This window comes from Fusarium tjaetaba, assembly GCF_013396195.1.
Source record: "Fusarium tjaetaba strain NRRL 66243 chromosome Unknown NRRL66243_c0000380, whole genome shotgun sequence".
Classification (NCBI taxonomy): domain Eukaryota; kingdom Fungi; phylum Ascomycota; class Sordariomycetes; order Hypocreales; family Nectriaceae; genus Fusarium; species Fusarium tjaetaba.
In genome coordinates this window covers 14,203-39,236 of record NW_023501576.1, presented here as the reverse complement: position 1 = coordinate 39,236, position 25,034 = coordinate 14,203, and the positions used below count along the sequence as shown (strand labels likewise).

General features: G+C 49.4%; 9 protein-coding genes across 9 annotated transcripts; 5 read left to right on the top strand and 4 right to left on the bottom strand.

Annotated features, from left to right (window-relative positions):
• Window positions 1-307: 307 nt before the first annotated feature.
• FTJAE_13025 (yfcA) lies at window positions 308-1,310 on the top strand (the record flags this gene model as incomplete). Its single annotated transcript, XM_037346125.1, has 3 exons — window positions 308-524; window positions 580-642; window positions 697-1,310. 3 exons carry the CDS (start codon window positions 308-310, stop codon window positions 1,308-1,310), a joined length of 894 nt encoding a protein of 297 aa, XP_037199952.1.
• A 173-nt stretch (window positions 1,311-1,483) lies between these two features.
• FTJAE_13024 (cytochrome-c oxidase assembly) lies at window positions 1,484-1,869 on the bottom strand (the record flags this gene model as incomplete). The annotated part of the gene is made up of 2 exons (XM_037346124.1): window positions 1,484-1,732; window positions 1,840-1,869. 2 exons carry the CDS (start codon window positions 1,867-1,869, stop codon window positions 1,484-1,486), a joined length of 279 nt encoding a protein of 92 aa, XP_037199951.1.
• A 605-nt stretch (window positions 1,870-2,474) lies between these two features.
• On the bottom strand, window positions 2,475-4,298 carry FTJAE_13023 (uncharacterized protein; the record flags this gene model as incomplete). Its single annotated transcript, XM_037346123.1, has 1 exon — window positions 2,475-4,298. The coding sequence occupies one exon, from the start codon at window positions 4,296-4,298 to the stop codon at window positions 2,475-2,477; it is 1,824 nt and encodes a 607-aa protein (XP_037199950.1).
• A 2,139-nt stretch (window positions 4,299-6,437) lies between these two features.
• Window positions 6,438-7,282, top strand: FTJAE_13022 (mRNA cleavage factor I subunit; the record flags this gene model as incomplete). Its single annotated transcript, XM_037346122.1, has 2 exons — window positions 6,438-6,975; window positions 7,026-7,282. 2 exons carry the CDS (start codon window positions 6,438-6,440, stop codon window positions 7,280-7,282), a joined length of 795 nt encoding a protein of 264 aa, XP_037199949.1.
• A 151-nt stretch (window positions 7,283-7,433) lies between these two features.
• FTJAE_13021 (UPF0047 domain protein) lies at window positions 7,434-8,035 on the bottom strand (the record flags this gene model as incomplete). The annotated part of the gene is made up of 4 exons (XM_037346121.1): window positions 7,434-7,529; window positions 7,586-7,673; window positions 7,723-7,813; window positions 7,870-8,035. The coding sequence occupies 4 exons, from the start codon at window positions 8,033-8,035 to the stop codon at window positions 7,434-7,436; spliced, it is 441 nt and encodes a 146-aa protein (XP_037199948.1).
• Window positions 8,036-8,763: 728 nt separating this feature from the next.
• On the bottom strand, window positions 8,764-9,368 carry FTJAE_13020 (NADH dehydrogenase (ubiquinone) Fe-S 6; the record flags this gene model as incomplete). Its single annotated transcript, XM_037346120.1, has 3 exons — window positions 8,764-8,826; window positions 8,881-9,048; window positions 9,105-9,368. 3 exons carry the CDS (start codon window positions 9,366-9,368, stop codon window positions 8,764-8,766), a joined length of 495 nt encoding a protein of 164 aa, XP_037199947.1.
• A 419-nt stretch (window positions 9,369-9,787) lies between these two features.
• FTJAE_13019 (zinc finger domain protein) lies at window positions 9,788-10,654 on the top strand (the record flags this gene model as incomplete). Its single annotated transcript, XM_037346118.1, has 2 exons — window positions 9,788-10,240; window positions 10,280-10,654. 2 exons carry the CDS (start codon window positions 9,788-9,790, stop codon window positions 10,652-10,654), a joined length of 828 nt encoding a protein of 275 aa, XP_037199946.1.
• Window positions 10,655-13,675: 3,021 nt separating this feature from the next.
• Window positions 13,676-16,874, top strand: FTJAE_13018 (insulysin; the record flags this gene model as incomplete). The annotated part of the gene is made up of 3 exons (XM_037346117.1): window positions 13,676-13,933; window positions 14,005-16,498; window positions 16,555-16,874. The coding sequence occupies 3 exons, from the start codon at window positions 13,676-13,678 to the stop codon at window positions 16,872-16,874; spliced, it is 3,072 nt and encodes a 1,023-aa protein (XP_037199945.1).
• Window positions 16,875-17,533: 659 nt separating this feature from the next.
• Window positions 17,534-23,234, top strand: FTJAE_13017 (uncharacterized protein; the record flags this gene model as incomplete). The annotated part of the gene is made up of 4 exons (XM_037346116.1): window positions 17,534-17,643; window positions 18,260-18,921; window positions 18,986-22,405; window positions 22,468-23,234. The coding sequence occupies 4 exons, from the start codon at window positions 17,534-17,536 to the stop codon at window positions 23,232-23,234; spliced, it is 4,959 nt and encodes a 1,652-aa protein (XP_037199944.1).
• Between the last annotated feature and the right edge of the window lie 1,800 nt (window positions 23,235-25,034).

Genomic DNA, 25,034 nt, shown 5'->3' with positions numbered 1-25,034 from the left:
AAGAGGTAAGACTAGTAATGGATACCAAAAGTAGTGGAGGTGAGTAGCTGACTTTGAGATCCCCTAGACTCCATGGGCAGTTACCTACACAGGTTACCTTGGCCACAGGCCTACTACCTTAACCTAGGAACCACTAGTGGCCCGTACATGACCTGAGCCGCTCCAGTGTGGGGTATCCTCAGCGTCCGGAGTTTGGCCGATTCACCCTGAGCTGGGCCATGCTCGTGAAGACTCAGACGAGAAGTCACGAAACCCGAAGATTTCTTTATTGCCAGATGCTAAGACTCGAGTGTCCCCCTCGCTCATTATGGCAACACGAAAGTGCCTGAGCCCGCTCATAAAGGCACCAAAGCCAATTGCCAACTCCATCTGTCATCAATGTCAACGATCTTTCGTGACGACACCTACTCAATTGGCTGGTCACAACAAGTGGTCCAAGACAAAACACATCAAAGCTGTAACTGATAAGAAGAAGATGACTGAGAGATCTAATTTCACTAAGACGATTGCTATGTATTCAAGAAGTAGGCCTCAATATGTGCGTGTTCATGGCCCAAAAGCTTTTCTAATATTCGATAGTGTATGGAGATGATGTCAAATTCAACCCTCAACTGGCCACTGCAATAAACGCTGCAACAAAAGGTATATATGCACCGTAGTCTTTAGCCTGTAGTTGTGTCTGACTCTTGGTGTTAGCAAGTATACCAAAGAACTTAATCGAGGGTGCAATTGCACGAGGTCAAGGTCGTTCAGCCACAGGTGCACAGCTCGAGTCTATGTCTCTGGAGGTCCTCATGCCCCCTGATATCGCGATGGTCATTGATGCTGAGACAGACAACAAGACTCGGACCCTTCATGACCTGCGCCTCGTGGTGAAGAAGGCCGGCGGAGTGGTTGGTTCAACAACCTTCTACTTTACAAGACGTGGTAGAGCCGTTTTCAAAGCCAAGGAGTGCGGGCCGTCACTCTCAGATGTTCTGGACGAGGCGATTGAGCACGAGGGGTTGGAAGATGTTGAGGAACTGCCAGAGGGTGACTTCTTGGCTTGGACCCAGCCAAACACGTTGGCAGCCATCACCGAGGCCCTGTCCAAGAAGTTTGAGCTTGAGATTCTCGACGCAGACATTGTCTGGGCACCGAATGAGGACACAAAAGTCAGCGTTGATACAACAGAGCAAGCGGATGCTCTCGACATGCTCTTCAACGGACTCAAGGAATATCCTGAGGTCAGAGCCATTTATGCCAATGTGCGCCAGGGAGCTGTAGGGGACGCAGAGTGGGACAAGGTTGAAAGAAACCTGGATGTATAAAACATAGAACATCGACGAGTTTGTAACAATTTTGTAAGATGCTTTATTTTGCCCATGCCAACAGAGGGGGAATATTTCCAGTGCCTTCCAAACGCCATGAATACATCGATAATGCTGCCTTTGCCGAACCCTCTGGCTAATAATGTACATGCTTGAATCCGATTCGCTGGGCTTCAAGAATCGGACTGGTCATTCTCGGGCTGCTGTGCTGCTCTTTTGCGTTCCTCTTCAAGCTTTTTGGCCTGTCGGAGCTTTTGTCGCGCCACGATGCGGTCATACTCGGCTTTGATCTCGTCTCGGTCCTTGGGGATCTTGTTGCATTCTTCGGGCTTGGGCCAGAAGCCAGGTACGGCAAAGCGGTTATCGAGGTTGGTGCCAAAGTAGAACATGATTCCGATGGGGAACATGACATACGTGCCGAACTGTGAGCATGCCATGTCAGTGTCTTGTTCGTAACTCGTCATCGTTTTGGACCTGGGCCACTTCGAAACTTATAAAACCATGCTCTAGGGACACGATATAAGCATACCTTGAACACTTCTAGGTTAAGGCCACCCATTCTGAATGTAGTCTTCTTTGGCACCTTCTTAGGTAGGCAATTGAGTTGATGCTGAGAACGGAGGCAAAATGTTTGTCTTGCATTGGATGATGGGATGATGCTTTCTAGCTACATACCCCCGGTAGAGCATTAGAAACCACTAGGTACCCCGCTATAAAAATCAGATCACGATGATTGGTAAGTACCCGTACCTTGCCTAAGGTACCTAGGCAGCTTTCCATGTCAGCCTACCAGGTACCTACTATACTAATGCACGATAGTATTCCTTCGAGGGAGGCATCATGATACCAGAACTACCCAGGACCCTACCTGTACAAGCAAACAATAAATATTCATATTACGGTATTCCCATGAGATCTTACTGCCCAAATTCTCGAATGCCTTGGCCAACCATTCCCTCAACGAAGAGGTATATATAACGTTTTCTAATCGTATATCATCCTTAATCCACAACCCACTTGCTGTGTGTGTATATCTGTATAAATATGTAAACTCCTCATCGCAATATGTTCAACGCCAACAACGAGCTATCCAGGATTCCAGGCCCAAGGCCTTGACGTATGCATAAGATCCCCAATCTCCCGTCCTTGTGGTACAATGTATTCTTAGCTTAACTTTGACCCGCCAGCCCTTGCCTTTTGAGCTTCTTCCATCATCAGGCGTTCCGTGAAACTACGCGGTGTGCCAGAGAAGCCGCCGGTATTAGCGACGCTGGCGCGGAAGCTGCTTAGATCTGCTTCATCCATGCCGCTGCGTCCGTCTAAACCCCCAACAAACGTATTGAAATGCCCCAACGAGGCAGCTTGAGCATGAACTTCGGGATTACGAACGACAGGCATAACTACTGGCCGTCCTTTGTATGATCCCACGGAACCAGCTTGAAATCGTGCCGCGATTGGTGTCGTCGGCCCGGAGCCAGGCCTCTTGGTTATGTGCACTGCCGGTGAAGTTGCGTATAAAGATTGCTCGGTCTCCGGTACATCCGGTAACTCAACTTCGATATCCTCCTCGACCGTAAGAGGTTTCGGTTTCGATCGGGGCTTTGGCGGCGCAGATAAGCCGCCGCCTTCATCAAAGTGAAAAAGCTCGTCTTCCTCATCCAAGTCTTCGTTGACGGCCCTCACTTCGTCGTGAGTACCAGAACTTGGAGCTTTAGTAGGTGAGGCTGGGCTTGCATCATGGCCACTGGTCTGGTTCTCCTCCGGGATTCTGCTCAAAGATGGTGATGCAGGCGCTTTCTTATTGGTAAAAGATCTAGGATTCGCCATTGAGAGAAAGTCGTCATCGGATGAATCCTGGTCCTCGGGGTCCTCGCTCACGCTCCCCAACGTGCGTTCAATCCGAACAGATTCGGGAACATGGCGCGGCGATGGCGGTTCCGGTGCAATGATAATCGGGCTGGCCCGCTCTTCCGACGGAGATTCAGAAATGCTAGCATATTTCTTGTCCTCTTGACCGGCCCTTTGATCTGGATTTGAATTGACCTCGGTCCACACTCCTTCCTCCAACGGCGCCCTAGATAGTGCTCTCAGTGCTTCAGAAGAGGAAATCTTTCGGGGCGGTGGTAGGTCGTCCAGGTCATCGTCGAGCATAGATCCAGCGCGAGGTTGGTCGGCGGATGCGGCAGAGGCCACGGAGGGAATCATGGAATCGGTTGGTTGTGGTGACGCTGTAGGTAAGACCTCTGCTCCCATGACATCAAAGCGCACACGCCTGGGACTCTGTGGAGGTTTGGAACTACTTGAAGACCGTCGTAGGGCGCTCCGTGGTGTTTTCGATTCGCTCCGATCTGAATGGCACGACGAGACAGTATCATTGGTTGCACGGCGTACATGGCCTGGCCGTCCAGGCGAATGAGGTACTACCGGCAAGGCATTCTGCAGTTGGTCAGTGCCGTTATCGGGTTTCCTTCCTGTCTCAATGGCTGAGTCTTGCTTCTCGTCTGCCTGGATGCTCGGGTCAGGCAACAACATGTCGAGAGGAGGAGTGTTGTTCTTTGTGAGGGGAGGAGAGGTAGGCGGCGGTCTTGGAGGAGAGCCCTCTAGCAGGGGAAGGTAAAAGAGCAATTCGTGATGTCGATCGCGGGGGCTGCCTGGAGGCTCTGCGGCTCCCGATCCGGAGGTAGCGACAGTGGCCGGCGGGGAAAAGTGGCGTTGAGCCGACTCAAGTGGTAGAGTTTGGGAGTCAGCTGCAGGTTTATTAAGGTCCAGATCCAGACTTGTGAGGACTGAGCTGAGGTCTGGGTATTTGGGTAGTGACTGGGCTATGGACTGGGCAACATTGGAAGCGATGTCGGGTTGTGTGTCTCGGAGCAGATCGTGGTAGTAGCGCAGGAAATCAGCTGCCACCTCGTGGCGAAAGGTATGAACCTTGTGCTCGAGCTCTGAGAGCCTCTGAGAGAGGCTATTGACAAGGCTTGCCTCATCCATAGTCTACTCGTATACCTACCTACCTGCAGTACTCGTAGTGCCTTGAGTTTTAACAGGTTCCTCCAGGCGAGCTAAGACTATAGGTAGACAAAGAGAGATGTCTCGGTATGCGCATGACGCAACAAGCTCGGGAAAGATGTTTGCCTTGCCAGAGAAGGGGATTTTTATGAGTGACGGCACGTGAAGGATTTTTGCAGGATTGTGAGTCGTAAGGGCGGGAGATAAGTAAATCAACGTTAGTTACTAAGGTAGAATGGGGATTTTTTATTTTGACGGCGACGAGGCCGTGGGCAGACCAAAGACAAATCGAGGTTTGGGGGGATGATAGTGCGAACAACAGCGGCTCTGGTTCTAAGTCTGGCTAGACCATTCTAAAACTCGACATAGTTACAATGGGTCTCGATCAATCTGTACCTATCCGCAGGTACATAAGTACCAAGGCATTATGCATTTATCTTACTTTAGTACCTAAGTCTCTAATATTTTAACATATGGGATAGGGCATGATGAATCAAACGAATGGATGGATATAGATACGATATTGGATGAGCGAATGATTTGACTGCTACCAGTCCTGCTGCAATTCGCCAATTGACTACTAGTTAGTTATATGCTTTACGGCCTTCTCTGACTTGGTCAGCTCTGATCTAAGGTTATAGTAGCTCAGCCAACCAACAATTCTTTATCCTGACTGGCCGGTTCCGGACACTTGATGTGCCGATCACTTTTCTACATAACATTTTAATCCAAGGATAAGACACGACTGAAGACAAGTACTGTATGAGCAACTTTCCCCTGCTGGCCCTGGAAACATTCAGCCAGTTCGATTGGGTAGCAGGTATGCTAACTAGAAAGAAAAAGAAAAAGAACCCCCGCCGGTTAACCCCGTTATCCAAACACCCATCCGTGACTTGCACCTTGATAACAATCAGTACAGGTACCTCTTCAGCTATCAGCTGCAGTTATCTGTTTTGTCCTGTTCCTTGTACGTACTTATATATTATGAAAATTCTTATGTGAAAAGATCGATCGAATCCAACTCGGGACCTTTAGCATGCGTCATCGTCATCATCAAAAATCTCAGCCAGTTGCGCTACCCTCAGGCTACCTGAGGTACCTACCTTACCTAGTTCCAAGAATCCTTGCTCTCATTACCTGGCAAGGCAGGTTCAATGAAGATACGGAGTACGATATTCCCCAGAGCCATAACTCTGGGTAGCCTCGATACAACTCTTCAGTTTGGATCATAGCAAGACGCCCATTGCAAGTATAGCGATAAAAGTTCGGAAAGACATGAGAAAGTAGGTGGTGCACTGAGGTCAACGCACAGTAGACTCGAGCCGCATTCCGGGTTGGTTATAAACCCAATTGTCCTAGGCACGTCAGACGACTGCTTAATCTTAAAGCATGCGATGTTTACTAAAACATTAAAAGAGGTATTTACTTTTCGAATCGACATACATATACACTTTCACATTACTGGCTACATCAATTTTGTATTCTTGAGCCCGGTTTCTTTCCTAATAGGTGATTGCACTTGTATGGATGTAACATGGAAGTTATTAGGTTGTCTCAACGAATTCGGAACGTCTTCTCGCCGGAAATACGTGCCGCCTTTCTGCGCTAGGTTCGTACCAAACACGGGCAGTTACCAATGCATTAATACGTGAGTACTTTAGTTAGTAGGCAGTATCAACTCAGTCGGGATAATATTCTAATAATTTTATACACTCATTGCTTCGCATAAGCCAGAATAGCGGATTATGAGTCTTTCAATCTGATTTATTGGTTGTCATCTATTGCAACACTTAACTTACCTACCTAAGTACCTTACTATCTTATACCTTAGTAGGTACCTTAGGTAGGTACTTGTGTAGGTATTGTAACACTTCCTGGTGACACTACACCGCCTTCTTATTTAGGAAGTTTGGACATATTTCTGCCGTAAATAGTCCTGCAGCTCTTCAAGCACTGACAGACAGACCTGAGCTCTCCGCAATTCCTTGGGTACCGACCAGGCTAGATATTCTGGTAGCCAATACTACCTACATTCGACTCGACGACAGCATAGTACCTTGAGCGACTTCGATACACCTGACCGTATAATAATTCTCCCTTGATAGCGCCTGGATAGCAGCCATGTCAACAATAACACCCGATGCGCTTCAGTCAGGACAGCCGCCCGTCATTCCCCTGTCCTTCAATGGTAACCAACCCGAAAAGGTGACGCTCTACCCACTGTCGAACTACACGTTTGGGGTCAAGGAAACCCAGCCTGAAGAGGATCCATCAGTCATCGCTCGCCTCAAAAGACTCGAGGAACACTACACGGAGCATGGGATGCGCCGCACTTGCGAAGGCATTCTCGTCTGCCACGAGCACAACCACCCACATATTCTGATGCTGCAAATCGCCAATGCCTTTTTCAAGCTCCCCGGAGACTACCTGCGTCCCGAAGACGATGAGATTCGAGGCTTCAAGTCGCGGCTGGACGAGAGACTGGCGCCTGTCGGCCGCTTGGGAGAGGGTGAGGAAGCTGGTGATTGGCAAGTGGGCGACTGCCTTGCTCAGTGGTGGAGGCCTAACTTCGAAACATTCATGTATCCGTTTATCCCGGCGCATGTGACGAGGCCGAAAGAGTGCAAGAAGCTCTACTTCATTCAGTTGCCCAAACAAAGTAGGTCAACTGATCATCATTGAGAAACTAGATACTTATTCTTCCTGTAGAGGTTCTAAGCGTCCCCAAGAACATGAAGCTTCTGGCCGTTCCTCTATTCGAGCTCTACGACAACACTGCCCGATATGGCCCACAGCTTTCTGCAATTCCCCATCTTCTCAGTCGATACAACTTTGAGTTCGTGGATGAGAATGGCAATGTCGTCGCTGCCACACCAGGGTCTGCCGCGCCAGAGGGCTATGTTCCATACACAAAAGTCTTGGCAGGCGATGATACGGACATGAAGGAGGAGAATGGAACAAGCTGATCCCCCTATAGGACCGCGGAGACACGGCGATGGTGTTCGGCGTTTTTGGTTGTTTGTCGGTATAGGAAGGATGTGTAAAAGCTCAAGTATAGGTCTTCTCTCTTCTTCCTGTTTTCTATACATCTAAGTCCCACTTTTCTGTGCATCTCACTCAAACCTTTTCCCCCTGGATAGTTGCGACGACCCGTCTCTGGTGGCGAGCGGCACGGAACTCGAGATACCAGATTCCCTGCCAAGTTCCTGTAGCCTATGTGAGGCGATGTCAGTCACTTATGACCGGGGCAAAGATTGGCTAGCACTTACAAGCTTTCCATCCTTAATGGGAATAGTAACGCTCGCCCCTATGAGTGCAGACTTGATGTGAGCAGGCATGTCGTCTGGGCCCTCGGCACTATCAGGTGTCAACGTCTCCGCTTGCGACTTATACGCAAAGCACTCACTCATGACGATATAGGGCCTCTCCTTTGGGTCCTTCAGCTGGCGCGATTCTGTCAAGAGCATCGCTCATATCCTCCCGGACATCAGAGTCCCCTTGGGTTTCTCATATCAGCATCAAGAGCTTTCCGGGCCCGAATAATTCAGCTCACAGTTCTCGTTCAAGCTCAAAGCACAGCTCGTGTGCTGAACGAAAAGGTTCAAAAGGCCGACCTTGTAATCCCGAATCTCGGGAAGTGAAGAAACAACCTGGTCAGTTATGAGGTATGAACCCCGTGACTTGGCAGGAAGGGTGAATTGCTTCTGAAAAAAGCTCATGGTTGTTCCCGACGAATGGTCTATCACTGGAGGGACAGTTAAGCGGGGCTGAGGGGGTCCTGATAATCCAACAAGGCTAAAGGGCAGTGTCCAGAGATAGTGGAACAAGCCGGGGAACAGAGAGATCACAAGTAGTAGACAGAGAAGCACTGGTGTCGTTGCAGAGTTGAGACGTGATGTTTGAAGTTGAGGCATGGCTTATTAGAATGAATCGTGCTTGAAAGCAAACAACCGTCATAGTGGGGCCAGAGTTAGACGCTATGGGTATCTTTCTACTCCGTACCTATCCGTTTATATCAAGCTCCTCTCTATCCAATCACAGCGCATCATTTATAATCCCCTCTAGGTACCTTATCCGTACCTGGGTGTTGCCTTAAACAGTCACTCTATCGCCCGAGGGATGGCAAGCATCACATCTGTTTCGATACTGTGAGTCGGCGGCATGATTCCGTATCCCAACGCTCCACTAGATATTTGTGCTGGTTCTTAAATAACATGCTGAATCGATGGTGATTTTAACGTGTCATGAGGGCATATAGACATGAAGACCGCACTAGGAAAGCTGTCGGTTCGGTTTGTTCTTTCATTGTATTCGCGGAGTATATACAGAAGTTTGAGTCCTCCATTCAGAAACATCACTTTACACGGACCATTTTTGCTTCTAGCACATGTCTAGGTAGTGATCCAGATAGCAACCCTCCCTTTCCGGTCCTATCGTTCGATGCTGATTATGATAGAGGGTAAGAAGTCTCTGGGAGGGATTCGAGATGGGTTCGGTGGTGTTCGTGGGCCTAAAATATAGTATAAGTATTAAGAAAGCACAAATTGCCAGGGGTGTGCCGTACGAAAGGCAGGCCGCAGTAGCCACAAACAGCAATCTCGGGCTTGTCGGTGTTGATGAAGACTCTAGGATGACCCTCAGGGCCACCACCGCCATTGCAGGCAACAATGCGGTCGTGCGTCCATGTAACGGGTTGCTTGTGAATCATCTCAATGGCGGCTTTGGGTTGAGGCTATAACACGGTTAGTGATTTGATATCCCATCCGAGCTCCCTCGCCTCGGTTGTACCTGGAGATCGAAGTCGGTCTGCTCGAATCGGGGGCCGGTCATGGCCTGAGAACGCGGCCTCTGGCTACGGGACCAGACACCGACGCGGTTGGGAGCTTGATTGATCACAACAGGCTTGTTCTCGTTGACCGGGGCGGGGGCAGTCTCGTTAGTTTTGGTAGAGACAGCAGCCTCGAATTGCCGGGCGGAGGTGGTGAAGGCGCGCTGGGAGAGGCGCGCACCACGCGCAAAGACGCCAATTGCTCTTAATTGAGATGTTGCCATTGTAAATTCGTCGGTATCCCGGTGTGCGAATCGAGTCGTCAGTGTCGGCGCTGGAGGATCTTCTCGTGGATGTGAGGCATTGAACTTGGCTGTTTGATGATTGCAGCTCCGGATCCCTGGTTTATCCGCGACCGAAATATTTTTGTTCTTCTAGACGTGACGGAGGTAATGCGCCTAGGACCTTACCTTACTTAGGGAACATTGCGTTTTGCGATAAACACGATCTTTTTTGCCCTCTTGTAATCGAATTTTTGCAAGAGTTTGTAAATTGATCTTGATGAGTTAACTTAATACACAGGGCCGTTTTCTGCCCTGTAGGTACAGCCACTCTACGTGTTTGCGCCACCGGAGCCTTTCCCGCTCGAATTATAACGAAGCGTCTTCTCCAAGATAATAATCATTGACACGAAACATTCATCATGGCGCCCGAAACACCACGAGCAGTCTCTTCGAGACTTCTTACTATGAAGTTTATGCAACGGGCAGTAGCCTCAGAAAACTCGTCTCCGGATTCAGAAACACATTCATCCAAGAAAAGAAAGACTGGACATTCCCCAGCGGCGGGTCGCCTTGACCTGAACATTGACCAGGCTGCAATCAAGGCTGCTCTCGATGCACAAGAAACTAAACGACAAGAGGCTCTGGAGAAGCATGTTGGGGCCGACACCCATTGGGTCCTTGACAGCCCATTTGCTGGGTTGAAAGCTGCAAATCAGACCAAAGCACCTCTCAATGTCGTGTATGTTGGGTATGGTGATATGGATTCATCTAACGACTCAGGCGATAATGAGGATGTGCCGAGAAACGGGCGTACTTCGACAAATAGCTTCAAGAAGACGGCGAACCAGGCATGTCGATCACTACCTCATGCTGTGATAGATAGGATCAAGACCGCTGACTGGCCGTGACAGAAACAAGAATCCCAGAAGACATCAGACAACGACAGCGATAGCGACAGCGAAGATGAGGACTCAGACGATGACAATAATGCGCCGGCGCATGGACGAAAGCGGAAGCAATCCAGTGACAGCCCAAGCCGTTCACGCTCCCGTTCCCGTTCACGGCCAACTGCAGAGAGTACCAAGGCCAAAGAATTCCGGGATAAGAGAAAGAAAAAGGAGGTGAAGCTCAGCAAGCCAACGTCAATATCCTCCGGTGGTGGCATTTCCTCAGGAGGCGGGAGCCAGTTCTCTCCTGCTGGAAAAGCCATGACCTGCTACAAGTGCCACCAGACTGGTCACAAAGCTGTCGACTGTCCTAAGAGGGGCCAAATGGCCTACATGTAAGATTAGAATCATACAAAATCCACAGGGATGTCTTGACTTGATGTCATCTGCAGACTTGACACTTTGCATTATCTCTGGCCCAAGTCTGGCGCTCCTTGGTACATACAGGAGAACGCTACCTATATTCTCATTCCCACATCATTACATACCTGGGCCAGGCGGAATGGGGGCAAGCAAACAAGTTTAAGAAGTGAAGGAAGTAGGGAAACCAAGATACTAGCATTGCATAGCGCACAGCAACTATGGCAGTTGCTAAGCAAACCCCTTTAATAACGACTGTTAGATAGCAGCTTCATGGGTACTAAAGTGCATCCTAGTAAAGACAGGAAGGCATAATCATTCGCCGATTTTCGTGGTTAAAGGCTTGTTGGACACAAGGGTTACAGGGCAACATGCATTGAGCTTCTACCATGTGCAATGAGACTGCAATGAGATGCAGCCACTATTACTATTACTACAGTGTACAATCAGTGGATTGCTATTATTTAGTATGGTGCATACATGGATATGATAAAAAATCTCTATATATCTTAGCCAGCCGATGGTTGGTGTCAGTGTCAAATTACGACCGTAGCATCACGTACACATAGCCAATAACACTGTTGCGTTGGCAACTTTGAGATGAGGCCCCGATTCTTGTGATTCTAGGTAAGTTGTTAAGCAGAACAGCGATCGATATAAGTAGCACTACGATTACAACTCCGTGGATGGTGATATGGAAGTGATCGCGATGCCGAGAAGGTGTGTAAATCTCCCCTCAATTCACTCGTACAATCGACCTCTTCTCATCCGGTGCACATAGAATTTGGAAACCCGTATTTATTACAAAGTCTCATCCTGGTTTTTGCCCATCTGGCACCATGCTTCATTAGTTACCTGCCTGCTGGACGGCACAACATTGAATAGAAGTTGGAATCAGGCAAATGTTTTACCAATGAGAGTTGCCCGCTTCACGTCAAATACAAAAGAAGCAGCATAACGATCCGGAAGCCAAGGAACGATATATAATTCCAGCGGCAACGGTGGTGCTCTGTTTGACGCCTCACAGATACATACAACCTAAGGGAGGTAGGTATATGGGTAGGTCCCTTTGTATTCAGACTGAGGTAGGTTGATATCATTGGTGTTGATGTATGTATGTATGTATGTATGTATGTATGTATGTATGTATGTAACGGCCATGTTCAGCTCTCTCGATAATGACTAGTACCGACTTACTTGCGGAGGAGAAACAAACAAGATCCAACCCGGTTTGACACCATCGTCTCGGATTTATTTGCCTACTCTGCTAACCTATCTACCACCTCCTCTTGTTCCTTTATACACGCACACATCTCCGCCTCAGCATTACACGATGGTTATTAACAGGCAGAGGCTTTTGTTGTCTGGCCAAGCTCATAATATACGCGACGGAGAGACAGCACTTTGCTGGCGAATTGTTGCTTAATAACCTCGACTGGTTGTTTAGCCACCTCATGTTGAACACATCACGTTAGCAAGGACAAAAACGAATAGTAGTCTCGAAGGACTTGACCGGCTAACTTACCCAGCATTAACTCCCCGGCCTTACCTTACCTTCAGCATCTAGGTATTCAAATCTGGCACCCAAGGTTTGGGTCTCAGTATCCACTATCCTTGTCTCCTACTACTACAGTATGTACTAACCTAAGGTAAGCAAGCCATCAATCACCCAACAAAGTTGTTTTTGTCTGTCCTCGATATCAGGGACCAGCCAAAACCCCTGGTTCCAAAAAGGATTCGGAATTGGACATTCGAAAACTGATCCTATTTCGAGATAGGGTCCGTACAAGCCGAGAAACTCTTTCATCATTCCCGAATCGGTAAAACTCGGTAATTATCCTCCTCTTCTCTTTTGTTTCTCTTCCTACCTTGACAGCCATCTCAACAGAGAGGCTCGCCCATCTTTTGTCTTTACCTCCACTACTAAGTCTATGTACTTGTAACACTGCTCCACAGGCATCTGTAGATCGCTAGCGGGTGGTTCTGCACAGGCCCTGGGCTTGGCTTCTTTATTCTGCTGTGCGCGTGCTCAATATCGAGTGGCGCACCCCACAAGCTCAATCATCATCTTCAAAGTGGTTCGGTCATAGAAGGACACAATTCAAAAGTTCAACTCCATTCAACAGTCTGACTGGTCTGGCTCAAGAATATCCCCCGTTTGCGCCAGCGATATTCTAACCCTAGTCAGTTAGAAAGCGAGGAAACTACCTACCTATGTAAGCTAAGGTAACCTCCCCATGTCCTTGCAGAGCCCTCCCGAGGCCCATGTCTAATGCCTAGGTACATATAACCAGCACAGGTACAGATACCTATTTCATGACATAGTAGCTGACTGTCTGTGGCCTTTCCTACATATATAGGTCCAGGTACCTAGCTTCCCCATCTGCTTCATCATCATCTTTCAAATCTAGCCCCTGTCTGTAGCCATCCATTCCATTGCTGGCATCCATCCATCCATCATATCCCTCGCCCCTCAGCACGTAGGTAGGTTCGTAGGTACCTTACCTAACTACCTAGGTACCTACTCCCCCGCGACACGGGCCCTGCCCTGCCCTGGCCCTGTACCTTAGCCTCCAGGGACTGTCTTACAGTAAGTACCTACTAAGGTAGTCCTAAGGATTGGAACCTTACCTACGGGACGGTATCCGTTCTGTACCTTACTTCCAGGTCACATCTGCTCTCCCATTGTCATACTACCTTACTTACCGCACTGCATTATTTTCTTGGTTCACGACATCAATTGGATCACATTCGTTCCATTGTCTTGCGCCTATCGTCCTGTACGCGCCGACTTTGTCCAATCGACTCTCGTGCCTGAGCACGCAACTCGTACGAACCCTTGCGATCGGCGACCTGCCCTACCACAGATCACGGCCGTTTTCTTCCTCCGGTTTCCGGATACAACTTGTGCCGTGTGTGTCGGTGTCACAGTCGGTGTCGGTGTCGGTGACAGTATCGGTGTAGAAATTTGGTTTTGCGCCTGCATTTGCAACATACACAATGCCTCACTCTCAGCATGAAGAAGATGCTTCCGCAGCGATGGGTGGTGCACCCATACCGGTGACGCTTGTTACCGACTCTCTCGAGAAACCTTCCCTCGATGATCGCGACTATCGAGTCATTCGTCTTGGCAATGAGCTCGAGGCTCTCCTGGTGCATGACCCCGAGACCGATAAGGCCAGCGCTGCTCTAGATGTCAATGTGGGAAACTTCAGCGACGAGTCTGATATCCCCGGTATGGCCCATGCGGTTGAACATGTAAGTGCCCTAATTCGACATTTGTGATGTCATACAAACAGGCAGTGGACTAAATTTCTGATTGCCAACAGCTTCTTTTCATGGGCACCAAGAAATTCCCAATTGAGAACGAATACGGCCAATACCTCTCCGCCAATTCAGGAAGCTCAAATGCTTACACTGGGCCAACATCGACGAACTATTTTTTCGATATTTCTGCCAAGCCGGACAATGACCAGGATCCTTCAGATACAAACCCTTCTCCTCTGCGCGAGGCTCTGGATCGATTCGCTCAGTTCTTTATCGAACCGCTCTTTCTACCCGAGACCCTGGACCGAGAACTGAAAGCTGTTGATTCGGAGAATAAAAAGAATCTTCAGAATGACACATGGAGACTTCATCAGCTGGAGAAGTCTCTGTCCAACCCTAACCACCCGTTTTGTCACTTCTCAACCGGCAATTTTGAGGTTCTCAAGACACTTCCCGAGGCACGTGGGATTAATGTCAGGGACAAGTTTATCGAGTTCCACGCCAGACACTACTCGGCCAACCGCATGAAGCTGGTTGTTCTGGGTAGAGAACCGCTTGACGTGCTTCAGAAATGGGTTGCCGAGTTGTTCTCTCCTGTCGTCAACAAAAAGCTTCCACCAAACAGGTGGCCAGGCGAACTTCCTTTCAGGGAAACCGATCTCGGTATGCAGTGTTTCGCGAAGCCCGTCATGGACTCGAGAGAGCTGAACCTGTATTTTCCCTTCATCGATGAGGAGTTTATGTTTGCTACTCAACCTAGCCGATATATCAGTCATCTCATCGGGCATGAAGGCCCTGGAAGTATCATGTCACATATCAAGTCCAAGGGCTGGGCAAATGGCCTTAGTGCCGGCGCCTACCCTGTTTGCCCTGGTACTCCTGGTATCTTCGATGTACAGGTTCGCTTGACGGAAGAAGGTCTTAAGAACTACCCTGAAATCGTCAAGATATTTTTCCAGTACATCACTCTCCTGCGTGAGAGCCCACCCCAGGAGTGGATATTTCAAGAGCAGAAGGGAATGGCTGATGTTGATTTCAAGTTCAAGCAGAAGACGCCCGCCAGTCGCTTCACCAGCCGAATCAGCTCGGTCATGCAAAAGCCTCTTCCTCGGGAATGGTTACTCAGTGGACATAGCCGTCTCCGAGAATTTGCTCCTGATGAGATCGAAAAAGCCCTTGCCAGGATTCGCCCGGATAACTTCCGCATGGTCATTGTATCGCGCAATTATCCTGGCAACTGGGACCAGAAGGAAAAGTGGTACGGAACTGAATATCGACACGAGAAGATTCCCGAAGATCTTATGGAGGAGTGCAAGAGAGCCTTTGCAGTCTCTCCTAAAGATCGACTGCCTGCCCTTCACCTGCCTCACAAAAACCAGTTTATCCCCAACAAGCTCGAGGTCGAGAAGAAGGAGGTGGCCGAGCCGGCACTGAACCCCCGGGTTCTTCGCAATGATAGCATTGCCAGGACATGGTGGAAGAAGGATGATACCTTCTGGGTTCCTCGAGCCAATGTTATTGTCAGCTTGAAGACACCACTCATATACGCTTCGGCAGAAAACAACGTCAAGGCTCGACTGTTCTCAGACCTCGTCCGTGATGCACTCGAGGAGTACTCGTATGACGCGGAGCTGGCTGGCTTGCAGTACAACGTCAGTCTCGATTCGCGCGGTCTGTTCTTGGACGTTAGCGGCTATAATGATAAGCTTCCCGTGCTCCTGGAACAAGTCGTCACGACAATGCGAGACCTGGATATTAAGGAAGATCGTTTTGAGATCGTCAGGGAGCGCTTGGTCCGAGGATACAGCAACTGGCAATTGCAATCATCCTATCACCAGGTTGTTGATTACACCAATTGGCTCAATGCCCCCGAACGGGACTTTATAGTGGAGGAGCTCGCGGCAGAGCTTCCAAGTGTCACATTGGAAGGTGTCCGGCTGTTCCAGAAGCAGATGCTTGGCCAGGTCTTCATCGAAGTGTACGTACATGGTAACATGTACAAGGAGGATGCTCTCAAAGCAACCGATATGGTCGAGTCCATCCTGAAACCACGGGTTTTGCCCAAGGCCCAGTGGCCTATCCTGCGGTCACTCATTCTGACAAAAGGTTCCAACTACGTTTTCAGAAAGACTCTCAAGGACCCTGCCAACGTTAACCACTGCGTCGAGACTTGGTTTTATGTTGGTAGCAGAGAAGATCGCGACATTCGGACCAAGACTCTCCTTTTAGACCAAATGCTCCATGAGCCAGCCTTTGATCAACTCCGGACTAAGGAGCAGCTCGGCTATATCGTTTTCAGCGGACCTCGAGCTTTCTCGACGACTTATGGCTTCCGCTTCCTCATTCAGAGTGAAATGACACCAGAGTTCCTTGACTCGCGTATCGAAGCGTTCCTCATGAGATATGCAGACACTCTAGAAAAGATGAGTGAGACAGAATTCGAGGGACACAAGCGAAGTCTGATCGTCCGGCGACTAGAGAAGCTCAGAAACCTGGACCAGGAGTCCACTCGTCATTGGAACCAGATCACGAACGAATACTACGACTTCGAACTTGGTAAGCTAACAGAGAGCATGCTTTACGTGGTGAACACATACTGACCTTCTACGTAGCCCAGCGCGATGCCGCACAGATTAAGCTCCTGACCAAACCTGAGGTCATCGAGTTCTTCAACCAGCGCCTCAACCCTGCTTCCAGTCACAGAGCACGGTTGTCAATTCATCTTCAGGCTCAAGGCAAGGCTGAAGGGGTCGATAAGCGACAGGAAGAGGCTCAGAAGAAGGCCGACGAGGAACCAACCCCTGGAGATGCCGTAAAGACAGCTGAGGAAATCACTGATGTCAGGCTTTACAAGGCCGGTCTCACCGCAAGTTCAGGGGCCAGACCCGTCAAAGACATTAATGAGTATGAGGATACGGATGCAAAGTTGTAGAGGTTATGTTGGGTCTTGAAATTCTCTAGGTTGACGACTTTATGTTCTTGAAAAGACAAGTTGGAGGGGGGCTACATCTAGACAGAGACGGGATACATTGACATTAAATGGTAGAGGGAAGAAGAGACTGGACTGCAGGAATCAGGGGCTTGTACTGGTATTTAGAAACTCGTTTTAGCGAGTCGGTTTTGTACATGACTATCATAGCGGTCGATCGCTCTGGGGTAGGCCTTTGTTGAGACCCGACAAAAAATGAGATGTGGCTTGGTGATGATACTGACTGTCTGCATTACGTTTTACGCTCGCAGTCAGCCATGAAAGCTGATACAGGTCGCGTACAAAGCTTAGGTTCGTGACTAGAAGAGAGCAGAACCAGAAGCTTTTTGCGCTTCAGAATTGTCTTGTACAGTAACAGGTATAAACTAAAACATGGCATTCCCAACTTGCGAATCACTGGACTCCCGGGTAGCCAGACTGGCACTTGGTCAAGGGGCAGAAGACAGCTTATAAGTAAGATATCTTGGATGAAACAACTAAAGATCTAATTCAACGTCGAGGTAATTCACTCCAAGGACATCCATTGTAAGCACAGGCGCCAAACCTAGCGGTCAACCCTAGGTGATTAGCGGACAGACTTCTAATGTGAGTGTGGGGGAGAGATGGATCCATGGAAGCAAACCTGTGTATGGAAGATTCGACCCATCATCAGAGGATGGGCGGGAGTTATTTACGATTTAGTGGTCCACTACGGCGGCCAAGTTCAGGCTTTGTTAGTACGTGTACCTAATGTACATCATATAGGGACCTCACTGAGTAAGGTAGTTGAATGTAGCTATATTATATGTGAATGGATCCGTACCCAGGTAACCAGGCCATAATAATCTGATTGACCTCCACTATATGAGCTCCGATCTCCTCTTGATTCATCATTGGACTATCGCTGCCTAAATGTACTTGACCTTTCCAGTGTCAGGGCACACCCAGCTACTCAATACCTCCCTGTACCTCTAGTACTAATCGTAAAACTCGAGTCAATAGCCGCCCCACATCTACTGCAGGTCGTTCTCAGCGGTCAGAGCCCCAATGCCATCATTAAAAAAAAATTATAGAACCTGTTCCAACCCCCGCCTTCGTTTGTGAAAGAAAAAAAAAGAACCTATCCAAACTCTTACACGGCCAGGCTCTATTGGTTTGGACCTGTCCTGATTCAGAGTAAATGCAGCAAGACTGTTGTCCTTACTCGTGCCTTGGTCACTGCCAGAACTATACTTATACTTCCAGTCTACATCGACTACTTGTTTGCCTTCAAAACTCGTTTGACTCCAAGGATTGGAACATAGACTTTGTCTTCCGCCTCCGCCTTCGCCCCTCCTACTCATACCTAGACCCCCCGAGCTGCCCGGGCAGCTCGCCTTCAAGACGTCGTCCTCAAAGAAGAGAAAGCTCTTGCGAAGCGATCTATCTCTAGACTCAGTTGATTCATCGTCGCCCTCTCCTGACTCAGTCCTACCCTCTTGCGAAGTCGACGACGATCCCGCTCTCTCCTTCTCCGCCTCCGTGGCCTCCAACTCGAACTCGTTCCTGAGGTCCGACTCACAACCCGCCTCGAGCCTGCCCCCTCGCCTCCAGCATCAGACAAGTTCTTTCGTCTCGGCCGATTACGCTTCGTCCGCTGCCTCAAGCCCCTGTGCATCTGCCTACGCTGATCTTTCCATTGAGAGTGATCGTGGCGGCGACGAGACTGGCCCGGCCCCGACTTTGGCTTTGGCCAGAAGCCAGTCTCCCTTACGCCTCTCCCACCGAGCTATCATGAGTGGCGATGCTGACCTGCCCCAACGCTCGTCATCGCCTTTGAAACGACGTGCTTCCAGTATGGATCCCGAAAACGATGCGGATATGACCCGCGATGTCGACATGGGTACATCACAAGCCAACGAGTCTATTGAGCGAACCTCACAGCTAGTCCCTGAATCGCTGCCTCGTGATATGAGCGTTGAAGCACCTGAGCCCACGGCAAGCTCGCCCGCTGAGGCTTTCCCTGCGCAGCGTAAGACTCACCATGTTTTTGAATTTGCAAGCACCGCAATCCGTCGCTAATCCTGGCCTCCTAGCAATTCCTTCACTCCAAGAACAGATCAAGATCATAGAGACTCTCTTAAAAGCCTATCAAGAGGCGCAAGTGAAGGAAGGGGACAAGGCCTATCTCATCTCCAACACCTGGGTCCAAAAGGCACTGTCATTACGCGGCGGCCCCAAGGACAGCAAGGAGGAGGATTCAACATCGGATCTTCTCGGCCCTGTTGACAACTCGGATATCATTGAAGAAGTCGTTACAGAACCTACAGGCAACGAATACATTCGTTTGAAGCAAGGAACTAATGAGAATGAATTCACGCTCTTTCCAGAGGATGCTTGGAGGATGGTTGTCGACTGGTACGGTATCAAGAACGGTCAAGAAGCCATCATTCGTGCTGCTATCAACACTGCTGAACCCGGCGAAGAGCCTGTTGTTCAGTTCGAGTTCCACCCTCCAGTTTTTACTGTTCACCGTTTATGGTCCGAAATTAGCCCACTGCCCATCGAGCAGTCCCTTAAGGCCAAAAACCCTACTCCTTACAAGTTCGTCAGAAGTCGCAAATACCATGCACAGACATTTGTCAAGGAGATTAAGATAGCCACCGGCGTACCGCTAGACCGCAAAATTCGCTTATTCATGGTACCTCAAGTCCAGCAGGTTGCTGGCCCTTCAGAGCTCTCACGAGCCCTCACGCCTCCGGACTCCCCAGGTCGGACAGACAGCAGGGCTGGCTCTACAGACACATGGTCGAAACTTCTCCTCGACAATGCTTCCTTTTCTCAAGTCCGCGACCAAAGGATCAAATGTAAACTGGAAGATAGGACCACTGACCCCAACTTCAACGGCAGTTCGAACTTGACCATGTTCGATCTCGTGACAGATCAAACTCTGGTTATCGATGAGGCGATTGACTCCTTCTGGGTCAGCAACTACACTGGCAAAACTCCTCCGAATGGATTGGCCATCCCCACCAGAAGTGGTCTGGCCTCTTCTAATGCAAGCGGTCGAAGCAGTCCCGCTCCCGGTGGCCCATCGACACGTGGCCGAACGGGAAAGAAGTCGGGTCGGAGCATCGGCGTTGTTGGTTTGCAGAACCTAGGAAATACATGTTATATGAACTCTGCACTTCAGTGCGTACGAAGCGTTGAGGAGTTGACCAAGTACTTCTTGACTAACGAATATCTTGATGAGGTCAATAAGACTAACCTCCTGGGATATAACGGGAAAGTTGCAATAACCTATGGGAACCTTCTGAAGGAGATATATACGGAGGGCAGAGGCTCCGTGACTCCTCGAGATTTCAAGAATACGATCGGCCGTTGCCGGTCGACTTTCTCTGGATATGGTCAGCAGGACTCGCAGGAATTCCTTGGATTTCTCTTGGACGCTCTTCAGGAAGACCTGAGCCGAGTGAAAAAGAAACCTTACATCGAGAAGCCTGACTCCACCGACGACATGATTAACAATCCGGAAGCTATAAAGGAAATGGCAGACAAGGTCTGGGACATAACGCGCCTCCGGGACGACTCAGTCATTGCCGACCTCTTCACAGGTTTGTATAAATCGACACTCAAATGTCCTGAGTGTGGCAAGATCAGCATCACGTTCGATCCTTTCAACAATCTGACCCTTCCTATTCCTGTCGAGGACGTTTGGACGGCTAAAATCAAATTCTTGCCCCTCAACGATGTGCCGGTCATGTTTGAGGTCGAACTGCCCAAGCACAGCACTATTGAACAGCTCAAACAGTTCCTCTCCGCCCGGACGGGTGTACCTGTGGAGCGATTGATAGGAGGAGAAGAGTACAAGGATCGTTTCTTCAAGATTTACGACAACAACCTAGATGTTAGTGAAGAAATCGCGAAAAATGATCTTGCAACCTTCCACGAGTTGGATGCTGCCCCAACCAACTGGCCACACAAAGCGAACAAGCCACGCTCCATGCTGGATATCGACACTCCTCTCGAAGCTCCCTGGGATGACCCGCGCTATGAAAGGATAGTGGTTCCCGTATTTCACCGTATCCCATCAAACTATGGTCGTGCTCGGGATGGTGTGGCTCCCCCAAGCTTCATCTGCTTCACCAAAGAAGAAGCTTCCAACATCGACCTCATTCGACGCAAGATCCTGGAGAAGATCTCGAACTTCTCAACTTGGTCCAAGCTCAGGAACGGCCCGGAGGAGAACTCTGATATCGCTGATGGAGAGGTGGTTGCTTCGGATGCTGACTCGTCTGGCGATAGTAAAGTTGTCGCTAACTCGGTTGAAGGCGAGGATGACATTGTAGATGTGCACATGAAGGACACCAGCGAGGTTCTCCCCCATCAACCACAGATTCTAAAACGATTCAACAAGAGCAGGCCCAGGTTTATCGACCCAGATAGCTTCCTTGAACCTGAACTGCAAAACCTTTTCGACCTTTGCTACTTCACAGACAAAGCCTATTCTGGCGATGTGCCAACGGGCTGGTCTAACGTCGATCACCATCAATTACTCCCTAAGTTATTGGATCGTATCCCTCAACTGTCACCCGACGATGATGATACGGCCAGTCGTGACGACGAAAGCAGCACGCCTTCTAATGAAGATGTAAGCAGCAATGACGAGAGTATCAAGGCGGAGACAACACAAACTAGAATGGTGGAAGAGTCCAGTGAGGAAGAAGCTCCAGAAGCTCCACGAGTAGGTCTCTCTATTAATCTGTCCAACAGTCCCAGCGCTTATACAAATCAGAAATTCAATGGACGTCCCTCAAAGGTAAAGGGACGCAAGCTCAAGGGCCAGAAATTCAACAAGAAAGCCAACAAGCGCAGAGAACGTATACAGAACAAGAAACACAAGGCAGCTTCTGTCAAGCCCCAGCCTCAACCTCCTGCTGTTGCTGATGGTGGACCTCTGATTCGTCTGGGAGAAGGCATTGTGGTAGACTGGCACGAGGAAGCTTGGGATAAAGTGTTTGGTGGCGCTGCAAAGGTCTCCACTGAGGAACAAGGATCTCCTACATTTATTGATCTTGAAACGCTCACAGACCCTGCCCTCAAGATTGCTCAGAGAAGAAGACACCATCGCCGTACACGAGGCATCAGTCTCGAAGAATGTCTGGATGAGTTTGAGAGAGCCGAAATTCTCTCTGAGCAAGATATGTGGTATTGTCCCCGCTGCAAAGAGCATCGGCGAGCCAGTAAGAAGTTCGACCTGTGGAAATCGCCAGATATTCTTGTCGCGCATCTCAAGCGCTTTAGCAACTCTGGATGGCGCCGCGACAAGTTGGACGTCATGGTTGACTTCCCTATCGAGGGTCTCGACCTTACTTCCAGAGTCATTCAAAAAGAGGATGGCAAGAATGAGATATATGATTTGATTGCTGTTGATGATCATTATGGAGGTCTCGGTGGAGGTCATTACACCGCCTATGCCAAGAACTTTGTCGATGGGCGATGGTATAACTACAATGGTGAGTTGCTACGTCTCTCTGTGCCCCTACCGATGGATCCAAGACGCTGACAAGCCCTACAGATTCGTCTGCAAGCCCTGTGTCTGACCCTTCGACATGCATTACATCAGCAGCTTACCTATTGTTTTACCGTCGCCGCTCGAGTACCCCTTTAGGCGGATCGCGGTTCGGAGTCATCTCTGAGAAATACAAGAACAGCGAAGAAAACTCTGAAGAAGAAGGCGAGGTGGGGGAAGGCCAGCGTCTCGGCGAGGGTTCCTCCCTGAATGGGTTGTCGAGCGCTGGGATCGGAGCCGTAGCAACTCGCCATCTCGGCGGTCGTGGTTCGGATAGAATCACCGTCACCTCTTTAGCTGGACCGGACGACGAAGACGAAGATCTCCCACCCTACGATGGAGCTAACGGGATGGGGAGCATCCACAGCACTGTCGAGGACGAGGGTGTAGATGTCAATGGAAGCTACCAGCGCCTGGACAACAAGTCACTCAACCTCGTCCAGGGTTGGAATTTCGAGGGCCTGGGCGATAGCGGTGCTGAAGACTCTACAGGTGCAGACATTGGTTCTGATGATGTCCAGCTAGACTCTTCAGCTGATGAGCGTGGCCTCAGCCAATTTGATGATCACGACACAATCATGACAGGACAGGACCCCGCTGAGGGCGAACACGAGCCTGCCGCTCCTCGAACGACGATTCTTACAGACACCCAGAAGTCTACATGGGACCGTAAGGATGTGATCGATGTGCAAACCACGACAGGGAGCGACAGGGATTCGAACGAAGTGGCCGAGATCCATCTTGAGAATGAGAAGGGAACCAAGGCCGAGTAGGACGGCTGTCCAAAGTCGGGCAACAAGCGGCCCAAAGTCATGATGACATATGGTAGACGAGATACGAGAAAACGGCTAAAACTGCATGAGATGATGACCCGGGACAACCCAACTTGTGAAGAGCATGTTGACGTTGATGGGGGGAGGGGAGTAGGTGGAAAGTGGCGGCGAGAGAATTAGATAGTACATATCGCCGCACATATCGCATAAGGTAGGGTTGAAGGGTAGAAAACGGCGTTTGGTTTTATTTTGCATCAAGCATGTTCAGCTGAATGGACTTGACGAAGTAAAAAAACAGAGGATGTCTTGTCTAGACGTGTGTAATTTTCAATCAGTAGTCATAAATGATAGACATTCCTACTCTCATGTGGCTGGTGGTATCCGTACACAATGCAATTTGCTTCACTGCCTTGACCGACCGGCTTCAAGGCTTACTCGGACGAAAGGCATACTGCTGATTAAGGATCTGCTTATCTCTGTTTCAGATTCCATGGCCTTATTAGATACCCTTAAATACCTATCTCGTCGCCAAATGTTTCTACAAAGTAAGTTCCAAAAACCCCTGTTCCCTGGAGCCAAGAACTCACAAGACACGCAAAGTACATATATTATAACATTCTACAAGCACGGCACAGATAAACTGACCAACTATCTGTCTGTTGCAAGAGCATAACGCAACCTCCAATACGTAATCTGTAGCTTGCCATACGAGGCTGGATCGTTGTATTATTCCGACACTGGGGGGAGAATGGCATCAAGGTTTTCCCAGCTCCTGAACCCTGGTTCTGAGCATCCACCTCGGCATGTTTGTTGTATTCGGGACTGAGGACGAGAAAGACATTGCGGGAGGTTAAACCCCGCGTTTCAGAAGGTCAAGTTCGGTTGGAAAGCATCGCAGTTTTGAAGGCCAGGTGGATATCCATCTGAGGAGTATCTGTAAGCATTCGAGATACCAGATGAGCAGTCACTTACGCAACTGATGAGGTAGATGCATTTAGTTCGCAGCAGTGGTGCGGTGTATGGGTCAAACCCTAGACCTAGACTGCTCTTCAAGTTCGGGCAGGTCCTCGATAATATGTAGGTAGGTATTCAATCAGTCTACCTAAGTACCCACCGAATGGGAGCCGGGCAATACGGTACCCTTCCTCACTCCACGCTCCACTCGGGTGGGCTGGATTTGACAGCCAGCACAGCGGCCGCTAGATTGAGGGCGTTTGATATGATCTCTTACTACAGTATGCACTGGAAGAATGGGTTGATGGTCGACACAAGTGACGAAACAGAAGTAGATATCCGTAATTGCTTCGCGATCGACATCTCGAAATCCATCTTGTTTGCCAGGCTATTCGGTTCTCCACTGGCTTCAGCCACAGCCACCCTGTTCAAGAGCTGTGAGCCTCTACAGTATGTATTTTGACGGATCGGGGCACCACCAGCTACCCTTTGCGTAAAACAAACAAGTAACTCCTCCTCACACGCAAGGCAAGCAAGACTGTTGATATTATTGTCAGCTAAGTAGTACGCCAAAGTACCGTATACTAAAGCTTTCCGGAGACTCCAGGGCACTTTTCGCCTGACTTCGAAGTCTAAGAAACAGGCCGCTGGCCTAGCAGTCATGTGTTCTTGCCTCGGTTAGGGGATTCTGGGGTGGACATGGACATGGACATGGACATGGAGAAGTGAGTCTTGCTCACATTGAGGCTCGAAGTGGAGTCTCTGTATCTGTCTGTAATACCAGCAGATTGAGCCCTTGAAATGCGTCATGTGTGGGAGGGCTTTGACAGATCCAAGGCTACCTTA